The sequence below is a fragment of the Pinus tabuliformis genome, chromosome J (assembly GCF_031772625.1).
Source record: "Pinus tabuliformis cultivar Carrire ecotype Pingquan chromosome J, CPIR1, whole genome shotgun sequence".
NCBI lineage: Eukaryota > Viridiplantae > Streptophyta > Pinopsida > Pinales > Pinaceae > Pinus > Pinus tabuliformis.
Window position 1 is genome coordinate 1,053,458,931 of NC_142295.1, and position 13,869 is coordinate 1,053,472,799.

Below are 13,869 nucleotides of genomic sequence, written 5' to 3' on the forward strand. Positions count from 1 at the left end.
CAGATGGAGGATATACTAATTTTAAAAGATTAATATTTGCCGATTAAGGGCACAACAACCCTCATCGATGACAAATGAAGAGTGGAATAAGCTAGATAGAAAGACAATTGCAACAATCCGCCAATATTTAGCAAAAAATGTTTATTTCAATGTGTCTGGAGAAAAGATAGTAGAAGGATTATGGAAGAAGCTCCATGATCTATATGAGAAGAATACGGCATCAAACAAAGTGTTCTTGGTGAAGAAGCTTTATAATCTCAAAATGAAAGAGGGTGCTTCAGTTGTTGAGCACTTGAATGCATTTAATATTATTACTAATCAACTTGCCTCTGATAAAATCATTTAGATGATGAAATTAGAGCTATTTTTCTGATGTGTTCTATGCCAGACAACTGGAAAAATTTAATTTTAGCTATGAACACCTCAAAAACTGTAGTGACCCTGAAGTTTGATGATGTCAGTAGTAGTTTAATGAATGAGGAGCTGCGACACAAGTCAATTGTGGAAAACCAGGGAAGAGAGGCTCTAGCTCTCGCTGATCGTGGTAGGAGAATGGATCGAGGCCAGCAAGGGCAATCAAGATCAAGAGATCAATCAAAATCAAGGAGAGGTAGGATCATCTGCTTTCATTGTGGCAAACCCAGTCACATGAAGAAAGAATGTCGATTCTAGAAGAAATGACAAAAGTATCAGAGACCTTCCAGTACAAATCACAAGTAATCCTTCACAAATGAAGGTGAGACTACTGCTATAGCCATAGATGGTGATGTGTTGTTTACTGTTTCAGTAGAGGATGCATGTGTATATACATCTAGCGGTAGCTTTGATTGGATCCTCGACTCCGGGGCATCTCACCATGTAACCCCATGCGAAGATAGTTTTGTTTCATATAATCCTGGTGATTATGGTAGAGTGCATTTGGGGAATAATAATTTTTCTAGCATTTTTGGAGTGTGAGATGTCCAAATCAAGATGAAAGATTGACAAGATATATTGTTGAAACAGGTCAGGCATGTACCAAAAATGCGCATGAGTTTAATCTCTATGGGACCACTGGATGATGAAAGCTATTCGACAAGCTTTGGAAAAGGAGGCTGGAAAATTAGCAAAAGAGCATTGGTTATCGCCAAAGAACCCAAGACAAGAACATTATACACATTGAAGACACTGATGGGAAAATCAGATTTGGTTGTTGTCACAAAAGAAGGAAATTCAACAGATCTGTGGCACAAGCATTTGGGTCACATGAGCGAGAAGGGCTTAAAAATCCTTGTCGGTAAAAATTTATTGCCAGGTTTGAAATCCTACAATCTTGATCTTTGTGAGCATTGTATATATGGTAGACAAGGAAGGGTTTCATTCCTTAGAGGTGGCCATGACAGAAAGAAAAACGTGTTAGAATTGGTACACTCAGATGTGTTTGGGTATGTCAACATCAAATCATAAGGAGGAGCATCATATTTTGTAAGATTTATAGATGATGCATCGAGGAAGGTTTAGGCATATCCTATGAAAAGTAAAAGTGAAGTTTTTGGAATATTTCAAAGATTCCATGTTGTTGTTCAAAGAGAGGCTAACAAATTGCTAAAGTGTTTAAGAACAAATAATGGTGGAAAATATTGCTCAAATGCATTTAAAAAATATTGTAACAAGTTTGGCATAGAGCATGAGAACACTGTGCCTAGTACACCTCAACAGAATGGTGTCTCAGAAAGGATGAATCGCACCATTATGGAAAAGGTGCGAATTATGTTGTCCAATTCCGTTTTGGAGAAGAATTTTTGCGTTGAAATAGTCAAGACTGCTTGTTACCTCATAAATATATCTCTAACTACAGCCTTGGATGGTGGTATCCCTGAAGAAGTTTGCACTGGTAAGAATTTGAATTATTCTCACTTGAAAATCTTTGGATGTGAAGCATTCGTACATATTCTCAAAGAAAATAGAACTAAGCTAGATGATAAATCTATGAGATGATTTTTTTTTGGATATGCAGGCGAAAATTTTGGTTATCGTCTATGGGATCCAGTCAAACATAAAATTATTAGAAACAGGGACATTATATTTAATGAGTCAGAAATGTTCAAGAAGACTGTAGGTGAGTTGGAGGTCAAGAAGGTTATTGACAGGTTTGAAGAACAACAGAAAAACATACCACCAATACAAGAAAATGAACATCGAATTCAGGAGCATGAAGAACAACAAGTAGTATCAGAGCCAAAGGTCTCAAATTCGAAACACACCTGGCTCGCGTTAAGGGGCAAATTGTTGAGCTCCCCATTAATGACGGTGTTGATCTAACGCTCCCGTGTGTTTCGTGGATCTGTTAACTCTAGCGATGTGTCTGTTTACTAACACCTACGGGTTTTGGTGTAACGACAATTGTGACTCCAACAGCTCCATGTCACACCAAAAATAAAAAATCACAACCAAATAACACAATAACTAACATATATATGGGAGCCCTAAATAATCATCTAAAAGGTAACACTCCTTTGTCAAAAATTTAAGAAGACCCATGTTAGAGTAAAGACCAAAAATCACAACCAAATAACACAATAACTAACAGTGATATGGGAACCCTAAATAATCATGTAAAAAATAACACTCCTTTGTCTAAATATTAAGAAAACCCATGTTAGAGTAAAGACCAAAAATCACAACCAAATAACACGATCACTTCATCATAATGACCAAATTCTAGAGTGAACTATCATCACCAAGTAAAACTAAACATCATCACCAAGTAAAACTACCAAATAAAACTAAACAAGAAATGGAAATTCAACACAAACCAACAAATATAATGCAAACTATACTATGATTATAAAAAATATATCAGCATATATCAAAGCAAAATAAAAATAAACACCGACTTTATGTAAAATTTCATCATAAAAATTAACAAAATACATGTCACACACCAATCACCTACTCCCAAAAAAACAAATATCATTAACAATAAATAAAACTCGATATATATATATATATATATATATATATAAACCTAAAAAATACCATTAACATATGGTCACTACTATATTAACAATATCGAGAAAAACTTAAAATATACTTGCAATAAGAACTAAACAAACCCACACCCAAAACTCACTTTGAAATTTCCATAATTGTAATTAACATGTATATTTTCCAGTAAACCAAGTTAAAGCAAAATAAAATAAAATTTGAATTATGATTATGTAAAAAATGGAAACTTATAATTTCAACCAGGCAAGAAAAATATAAGATATTTAAAGACGTAGCTGATGATATGAATAAATTTAGAATAAAGGGGCTGCCTATGGTTGCAGCCTCTTTTGGTTTCCCTCTCTTCATCCTCACATATTATATATTTTGATTATCAGCTTTTTAGGCGATCCATGCTACAAATTCATCAGATCAACAGATCTTCTATGTCGGTCTCTCTTTTCAGATGATCATCCATCGCTCTTTTCAGATCTATCATGTCCATTTTGTATATATTCCCTCAATATAATATAAAACTTTTTCTTCTGAAAAAAATGAATAAATTTAGAATCATCATATGTAACATCATATGTAACAGGCGACTCATCAAAACCAGTTACAAATTTTGTTACGGATACGTTCTATACGCATATCAAAACCACTTTGCTTTTTGCATGAAAATATCAAGAGAAAACCCATAACCTGTAATATATAAAGTCCTTTCAAGCATTTAGAGACGAAGTCAGAAATAGCTTAAGCTGCAGAGACACAGCATAATAATTAACATGCCATTAACGTACAAGCCATACTGAAAGTCCCGAGACTACCTAAACTGAAGTCTTAATTTATTTACGAGTGCAGGTAGAGTAGCCTCTATGGCCCTGCACAACCATCCATTGGGTCTGACCATACATACATATAATATATATAGGGGACATATCAGACACCACTACTATCAAAGAGGGTATATATTGAATCAGGTGTGGCAGCTGCAAGTACTGCACTTGCAGTTGGGGCCGCACTTGCAGTCATTTTCCAGAAATACATTTCCACCATGCCTGTTAACATCAGATCCAAAATATATTAGATTATCATATGAAACCATAGAAACCAAATTTCTAACAGCTTATACAGATAAGGCAGTACCCCATCTCGTAGCTGGTCTCCACAATACCATCCATCTGGAATCCCTTCTTCTTGCTGCAGAACAAAACAATTCAGTCATGGAATGCAATTAGTTCTAGCTAGACTCGAACGCATGACGAGCAACATGAAATTGGAAAAGAAATTGATGAGAATTGAGATGAAAACACTTAAAAATAGAGTATACAACATACGGGCACTGGGTTTTGTCAGCGCAGTCACAATTTGCGCAATCGCTCGACATATTGGCAACAAAAATGAAGAAAAGAGAAGAACAAACTACTCCACTGGGAAGTTATGAAAGTTATCAGATAACGCAGCAGCCTGCTTCACAATCTACCCTCGCTCCCCCGCCAAATATATAGAGCAGACCCCTACCGGAAAGAGGTGGCGTGTGTCACCGGCGGGAAGTATTGAATCTCGCCCTCGGGAAGTGTGGTTGGCACGCACGTCGACGGTGACGAATGGGCAGCGTCATAAAATGGAGTCCACACGTCAGGTTCAGCACGAATCTTTGACTTGGATGATCCATGTACAGGGTACTGCGTAAGGAGACGACTGTAACGCTATTTTCTGTGGGGCTCATTATCTGATTTTTTATGGCGCGCTTAGACGTTCTGTCAACATCAAACATTATTGAACGTGGACAACACGGAAGAGGTGATAATTGGTTATATTTTTATTGACGAACTCATGGTTTCTTGATTTCAAGTTATATTTGGTGTTTTATTTATTGAGGAAACCGGTTTCAAATCTCATTTGAGGTAGTTATCAAATATTATACGTTACAACTTGAGGTAAGAGGCTTCATCATTGGGCCTTTAAGTCATTAGTATATGTCATGGGTAAGAATTGTTAATTTCTTTCTTGTTGAGTAGGTTTTTTAGTCTATTTTGGCGGCCGGTAAGAGTTTGGATAAGTAATTTATATTAAGATTTAGAATTTTTATCATGATGATGATGGTTAACGTCTTTTCAGACCAAATATTGGTCTATTGGACTTAAAAACAAATTATTTAGTTTGATTTAAGATTTTATTCCCATGCTCAAAAAGCTTGGAGAGAAGCCTTCCGAGCTCACTATAATTTTGACATTGTAAAAGGCTAGGAAGGTTAGTATTGTAACAAAGATTGTGAAATTGAGATTTAATGTGGTTGTACACGGGGCACTCTAAGAGGAAGTGGTTTTCATCCTCGATGTTCCTATTCTCACATATATGGCAGATCTTTTCCATCCATAGCGTTTTAGGAACTACCGAACGACTATTATTAGTGTAGTAATATAAATTAAATGGTTTGTAAATGTTAATAGATATTAAATCATGGTAAATATCAAAATAAATTTTTTGATACATCTTATATTACCAAATTTTAAAAAAATAATAAAAATTAACAGATTTATAATTTTATTTTATATATTAAAAGAACATGTAATAATATTTTAATTCTTGAAATTCATTATTGAACTAAGGAGATTTTTAACTTTTGTTATAATAATGTGGACTAATACCATTCTTATCAATACCACATATTCAAAAAATTAAAGCTCATTTTACATGACACTTGTTTATATCATAAATTTTTTAATTAAATAATTTAATTAAAAAAGAAAAATAACATAATTATTTTTAAAATAAATACTAAAAATATTACAATATTTTTTTTGAAAATTAAATCCTTAATATAAATCTAATAAATATTGATTAAAAATTTTAAAATTTTAAAAACTTTATTTCAAAATAACAACTAAATTGATTATTCAATTTAATATTTTAAATAGTAAAAAAATTATTATAATTTAATTATGATGTAAAAATAAAATAGTTATGGTTAATTCTTATTTGCGACTCTAAATTAAGTCATCATTATGTTTATTTGGAATAATTCTTGAGAAATAGCTTTTCCCTGGAGTAAACTTTTCCTTTTCCCGCGTTTAAACCATTAAACTATGTCCTATTAAGGAAAAATAATTTCCAATTATATTTTAAAACTTAATTTAATTTGAATATTAATATTAGTGTGATTCTTTTAGAAACAGTGTTAAATTATAAATAAATTTGAATTTGAATATTATTATAAATATTATATAAAATTAGAAAGAAAATCACAATAAAAAATATTCAATTTAATACTAAAATCTATAAAGGCAATCAATCAAATTCATGGAAGGACTTATAACCTCAATGAGCTCATAGCTGTTACAAAAGTCCTTCCACACCTCCGGAGGGATGACCCTTGAGCATCTTATGAGTGGATAAGATCAAAGAGAATGCAAAAGGTATGTGACCTCATAGATTTTACGAATGGTCCTTTCACATTTCACTAGTCATAGTCCTTCCATATATTGGGAGGAATGTCACATTAACCAGGAGGGATGTCACATTAATTTTATATTTAATATATAAATAATTTAGGTTTTAATTTATTTTTATTAAATTAAATGTTTTTTTTTTAAAGTGAGGGGAAAAATTATTTATATATTTATAATTAGTTTAATTATATAGGTTAAATGGTTGATAAATATAAATTTTGAGAATTAGTTTAATTGGTTGAATTTTATCATTAAAATATTTTGCTAATGAATAATTATTGTGTCAATTCTCTCCAATACTTAAACTTAGACTTTCTCAATAAACCACCATATTAAAACAATTAAAATTAATAAATGTCTATAAATATAGTATTTATTTCTTAATATGATATAGAACTCAATATAGTATCTATTCCAAGTATTTCTTAATATGATATAGAACTCTTTCATGAGTTTGTTTGGTTTCATGGTCCATTTTTCTTGCAAGGAAGCCCCACTACAACCTTGCCTATTTTTAAATGGAATGTCGTTTATTTAACCTTGCCTCACTTGCAAAACTCTGTTCTATGGCCAGTGAAACAATACCGTGTAGGTATGTCACGATTTTTTCATTTTATGCCTCTTTTCATGCTCAAGTGAGTGTTTGTACACCAAAGCTCTAGTGGCCTTTTTGCAAGTTTGACTTAGGATTCTCCACAATTCATAGTGAGATTAAAAGGAGGGATTTTGATTACATGTATTCCTACCTATCAATCATAGGGCTTTCTATTCAATTCTTATTAGAGTATTGACGTACTTAAAAGACTAACCTTTTTTGGTTAATTTTCTTTTGAGAATATAAAATGAAAAGCCAAAAAGTTGTATTTAAATATTAAAAAAAAAATCATCAAATTTAATTAACATTATTCAATTTGTTATTTTTTTATTATTTTATTTACATTAAGAAAACAAACAATCTTTTGTAAAGATACAATCTCATTAATATTATTAAGATTCAAGCTATCTAAAGGAAAGAGAAAAAAAAAATCTCTATTTGCATTGTTGACTAGGGATGGAAAATAAAAATAAAAAATACTCTCTATTTGCAGGATGTTGTCCCAAGATTTAGAAGTAAATTGTAAGATAACTGATGATAATTTCTCATTAAATTATTCATACATAGATCCTAAATGTGTGTTTTGAAGAACACAAAAGTCATTAATAAATGTGTGAGTTGAAGAAAGCTCTTAGTATAAAGATGAAGTTATGTGCATAAATCATGGGTGTGAGAGTTGGTTTCTATATCCAAGTTAATATATTATTTGTATTAATAAATTTGTTTTTTTTTCTTTTAACACCACAAAAATGTATAGAGTGGAAATGTGTTTGTGTTGAAGAAAGTTCTTTTCATAAAATTGGAATTATGTGTCATATAAATTAAATGGTTGGTAAACACTTTTTACTAAAAAAAAAGTAAATTATTATTATTTTCTCCAAAAGAATATCTGGGCAGATCCACTAGAAGGCATCAACTTTTTAAGAAAGCTTAACCTCAAGGGCATCAAGGAGAATTGACCCCATGACATCTTATTAGGGAAGTGGTTTAGCACAGGAACTCAACCAATTGAGCTAGCTCTCAATAATAATAATAATAATAATAATAATAAGAATTAAACATATGTGAGCCCCAAGGGTTAGCTCCGTTGGTCAAAAATCGTGCCTCGCCATCGGGAGGTCACAGGGTCGATTCTGCTCGAAGCCCTTGGGGTTAGATCTTGCTAGTAGGCCAAGGGGCGATTAGCCCAGATTTTTCTGTGGACGTAGCGATCACTCACTGACCAGGGTGTTCGTGAACCACAATAAAAAAAAAAAAAAAGAGTTAAACATATGTGTATTTAAAAAAAATGTAACATGATTCTTTACCATGGAGATTCTTAACTCCAAAATAGGCTTTGCTACAATACATTGGGCACCACTACCACATCCACAAAAAACCATATCTCATGTTCATATGGAAAATTATTTATGTGACAATTTTTTAGTTCATGAATTTAATTGAAAGAAAAAAAAGGGCATAACTATTTTTGAAATAAATCTCAGCCTTTATTTTATGAATACTACTAAAAATATTCTAGAATATTCCATAGATATTATACCCATACCATCCATCTAATAACTAGCACAACCATGTAAATTAAATGGTTGATAAATGCCCATAGCAATCCAAATATTTATATGTTTGTAAGTTGAAGATTTGTAATACCACGACAAGAGTGAAGATTGAAAACGAAAAACAATATTTTTATATTAGTGAATCTAGACAATCCACAACTTTTTACTTTTTAAAGAATGTAAATTCTAGAAGCTTCACTCTGATATAGACCACGGTTATCTAGATAATTATCAATAATTAAATTAAAATTTTAAAATCAACACTTATAAAATAAATAATCTCACAAATTATATATCATTTTAAAATAATAAAAATATTTATAAATCTAGATAAAATCTATAACTTTCAAATCACTAAATTCTAATAAAAAAAAATAAAAAATTCACTCCATAATTAACCTATTCTTAATAATTAATGAATACTAGTGGAATCAAATTTAAAAATAATAATGAATGAATACTAATAAAATCAAATTTGAAAAAAATACATGCCGGTGATAATTGATTGATATTAATAAAAATCGAATTCAAAATAAAAAAATAAAATAAAAATTAACTATTTTGAAAAACTATTTATTTTCTAACATTTAGAGACATAAAGTCTACGGTGCACGCAACATTTACCTGTCTATCTTTATCATTCATTTCCCGTTATAATCACAAGAAAGTGAGATAATGCCCGAATAATTTCACTTGTAGAATCACGACACTCCCGTTATTGGTCTTTAGAGAATTAGATTTATCTGTCCTTTTCCTTTGTAGTACTTGGTTATACCGGAGCAGCTCTATGAAAGCAATAATGGTATAAGAAAAAAATTATGCTCTCATGTCCATTTATATTTTTCGTAAGATGCTGGATTTTATTCTTTTATAGGTTCAATCGGGGTGGCATAAAGACCCAAGGGCCCGGTTAAACTATTGGGAGATCAATGAGAATGATGCATTACAAAACATAAATAACATTAAAGATATTGTTACTTCTAAGTTCAAGGAAAAAATGTGGTGTGAGAAAGATTTAGCGACTAAAAGAAAATTAAGTTATTATAAGAAGGTCATCAACCTCACCCTAGAAGATCAAAAGTATCTCTCTATTTTAACTAGCTCAAAGAAGAAAATTAATATAGCAAATATTAGAACGAATTCTCATGAGCTCCATAGTGAAACAGGTCATTGGGCAGTTCCTAAAACGCCATGGATGGAAAGGATCTGCCATACATGTGAGAATAGGAACATCGAGGATGAAAGCCACTTCCTCTTAGAGTGCCCCGCGTACAACCACATTAGATCTCAGTTTTACAATCTTTGTTACAATACTGACCTTCCTAGCCTTTTACAATATCAAAATTATAGTGAGCTCGGGAGGCTTCTCTCCAAGCTTTTTGAGCATAGGAATAAAATCTTAAATCAAAATAAATAATTTGTTTCTTTAGGTCCGATAGACCAATGTTTGGTCTCAGCGGATGTTAACCATCATCATCATCATCATCATCATCATCATCATCATCATCATCATCATTAAATATATTTATATATAGTTTTTATGGGTCAAGTTGTTTGAATTTGATTTGTGGCTCGAGAAATTGAGATTTAGGGGTACTTAAGCTGTCAAAATCATTCGGGGATCGCACACAACCTAGGCCACCCAAGACATCAACATGACTAGATTTTTGACCCATGAGATATTTGAATCTTGAAATTCATGATGTTTAAGCTATTATTATTAATAGATAATCAGTGACATTCACATTGTGGAGAGACTTAACAATACACCCCATAATTATCTATTCTACACCCCGTGGCCATATTTATATATAATTGAAATAGCTTATGTACTATGGTTTTGGTTTTGATATGTATTAAATAATATTCTAATGTTAAAATAGTTTAGTGTTTTTTTCTTTTGCTTGACCCATGACATATTTGAATCTTGAAATTCATGATGTTTAAGCTATTATTATTAATAGATAATCAATGACATTCACATCGTGGAGAGACTTAACAATACACCCCATAATTATCTATTCTACATCCTGTAGCCATAGTTATATATAATTGAAATAGTTTATGTACTATGGTTTTGGTTTTGATATGTATTAAATAAAATTCTAACATTAAAATAGTTGTTTTAATGTTAAAATAGTTTAGTGTTATTTTGGTTTGACCCATGAGATATTTGAATCTTGAAATTCACGATGTTTAAGCTATCTATTTTATTTCAAGTGAAGAAAACACCTGGAGCAACTCTCAGGTGTACATAGCCCTAAGAGCAGAAACCTGTGGGGACCAAACCTCCTCACATAACCAATGGCCCAAAACCACATGAAGCTATCCATTGTGGACAATTATGATAGGTGAGTTTTATTTGTATATTTATTAAATATTAAAATAAATTGTTGTTGTGTTTTAATATTTAGGTTTTATGTATATAATTAAATGTATTTAAATGTTTATTGAGTTGTAAATTGAGAGTAAATGAGTGCATTGTGAAAAAAATCTTTGAAAAAAATGTCACTAGCTCAAATCCTCCATGGATATTCAAATCGCCTATAGATATTAGCTCATTAAAAAGAGAACTTAATCCAATATTTTTGGATATTATATATTTTTGGTAGAAAGAAAGAGAAAAATAAACAAGTAAATTATTACACATCTTAAAGATATTATATATCATTTTTATAATGTTATTTAATAATTGTTTATAAAATATTTTATTTATTTATTTTATTATATTTTTAAATTTTATATATTCATTGCATTTTTTTATTATTAAAAACTTTTTCCTAAAAATTTAGGGTTGAATAGAATTATTATTAAAATGAACTTTGGTTTATTAAAATTTAATAAAATATTGTCGAATTAATCCAAGCTTTACAACATCCTTGATTTTATGTTCAAAATTATTTATGTTGTAGGAAGATTTTGAGGCAAGGAATTATGGAAGCATTAGAGTGTGTAGGATCTATCTCTAAATTTTAAGGAAATTCATGGGAAATGGGGAAGTTAGGGTTTTAAGCATACAAGTTTCTTCGTCTCTAAAATTATAAAAATGACATAATGCTAAAATCTGAAAAATATTACTTCATTCAATACAAAATGATTATTGAGTAATGTAAACATTAAATAATAAATACTAAAAACTACTAAAATACAATTTGTAAATGGTATTTATGTAGGAAAATTCTATTTCTCTCACTGTTCTAAACAAATTAGTACTTCACTATTTCTCTTACAGCCATTCTGAGGGATTTGTTAGGACTCTTGTACAGTAATAAGTAATCATTTACATTATGTAAACATCCACTAGATATCCATGTATTCATCCATACACACACAAAATCAAAGCACAACAATTAATGAATTCCTCTTCTCATTAATAAACACCAAAACTGTACATACATAATAAACATCCTGATCTATTTTCCTCTGACCTAATTCTACATTCATTTGGTCATTCTCTCATTGCTCGTAGGCTTACAATAAGTAGAATTAAGAAATGAAATAGATTTTCTAAATCATAAAAGCACTCCATAACTATGACTTTTCCTAAATCCTAAAATCACTCCATAAATCATATTTTTTTGAATTGTAGAATCACTAAATCTATCCCTAGAATCTCTCGTGTTTTTCAAGGTATATTTACTTTCGCCTTATGGAAAAAATCTCACATACCCATAGTTTTTCTAAAACTCTGATATATCTAGTTCTAAAAATCATAAAACATCTCAACTAAGAAAATACAATTTATTTACATAAAAGAATATAAATCATTCTAAAAAATAAAGACTCCTTTTTCAAATAATTTTTTATTGATGACTTAATGACTTAGAAATATCTAATGCTCCTCAATTAGACTCCCAAGGTAAATAAAAAAAAAAAAAAAAAATCATGACCTCCTGGTCATGAACCTTTGACGGACAAATCCTCCTGGATCCCAAACTTTATGTTGGTGTTGATCATGCATCTCATCATGTTGTTTTTCTTCTCCATTTGCTTATGTCACCTTCCTTTCTCTTGGTTTCCAAACCTTGTTTTACAACATTCTATTTAATCTTCTCTTTATCTCTTGTACAACCAAATACCTCTTTATGTTCACTTCCCATCTTACATTAGTGTACCTCTTTCTAGGCAATTTTTCCATCAATTTTCTTAATTTCTCAATCTCTGTGTCCAATTTATCTCCTAATTGGTACATGTTTCTCTTTTTTATTTGAAATTTGTTGTTGTTGCTCCTCATTGGTGATTGTTGCATGTTCTTTTCTTTGATATTTGTAGAATTCTTACTCTTTCCTTCATCTGATGCCTTAAGCACTCCCTCTATGCTTGCAAATTTCATGTAGTATTCTCCATTAATACTTGGATTAATCAATGATTCTTCCACATCCTTACCTCTTCTTCAAGATTTGTCAGCATTAAGTATGAATGTTTCTCTTCCTCTTCATGCTTCCTTTGATTATCTCCATAAGCCAATTATTCTTTGTCCTTTGCAACACATGTTTCTTTAATTGTCTATCAACAATCTCTTTGTTCATTAATTTATAGTTTTCATTATGTTTTTTCTTCATGAGAGAATTACCTCATCCTCTATCAGAATGAAATTATGAGTTTGACTTCCTTCTATGCCTTGAGAAGCCATTTCTTTTTCTTCCTTCACCTTCATGACAATTTTAGGTGACTGTCCATCACCATCCACAAAATAACCTACAACGTTACAGAAAATATCAGTTTCAAAAATATTTGGTTCTTCATCCTCTTTTTCCTCCTATATCAACACATTTGCATGTTAATCAAAACTATCTGAGTAGTTCATGAGACTTTCAAAAATTACCTCATCTTCATTCTCACCAACCAAAGGTTCCTATTCTAGCTCACAAATTCAAACCTCCATCTTTGTCACCCAGTGCTCTTCTTCCCTCTATTGAATTCTCAACTTCCACTTCAGCTTCAAATGCAACTTGTTCCACTTTACCTTCTTCCGTAACACCCATCAAAATATATGGTCTTCCATATATTTTTGTAGAAGCTCCATAAGCCCATTTAACATTTCCTTCGTCTCAGTGATCTCTTTCTCAAACTCCTCATCCCTCATCTTCCTCATGCCAACTACTTTGGAATTTTTTTTCATCTAATTATGACTTCTCACTAAACCCTTGACATGACTATCAAAACTCATTGTCACATCCTTCTTTCATGAACTCTCATTGTCCACTTATGAGCTGCAATCTAGCCAATACCTCACCAAGTTATCTCCTCTAAACTTGACCAATGGTTCACTTCACTAGAACCTTCTTTTTGAGCACTC

The 13,869-nt window shown here is 31.2% G+C and overlaps 1 protein-coding gene across 1 annotated transcript; it reads right to left on the bottom strand.

Moving 5' to 3' along the window:
- Window positions 1–3,716: 3,716 nt before the first annotated feature.
- Window positions 3,717–4,463, bottom strand: LOC149230543 (metallothionein-like protein EMB30). The gene is made up of 3 exons (XM_089379022.1): window positions 4,305–4,463; window positions 4,114–4,167; window positions 3,717–4,025 (listed from the first exon to the last, which is right to left on the bottom strand). Exons 1-3 carry the CDS (start codon window positions 4,352–4,354, stop codon window positions 3,944–3,946), a joined length of 186 nt encoding a protein of 61 aa, XP_089235148.1. The 5' UTR covers window positions 4,355–4,463; the 3' UTR covers window positions 3,717–3,943.
- Window positions 4,464–13,869: the final 9,406 nt, after the last annotated feature.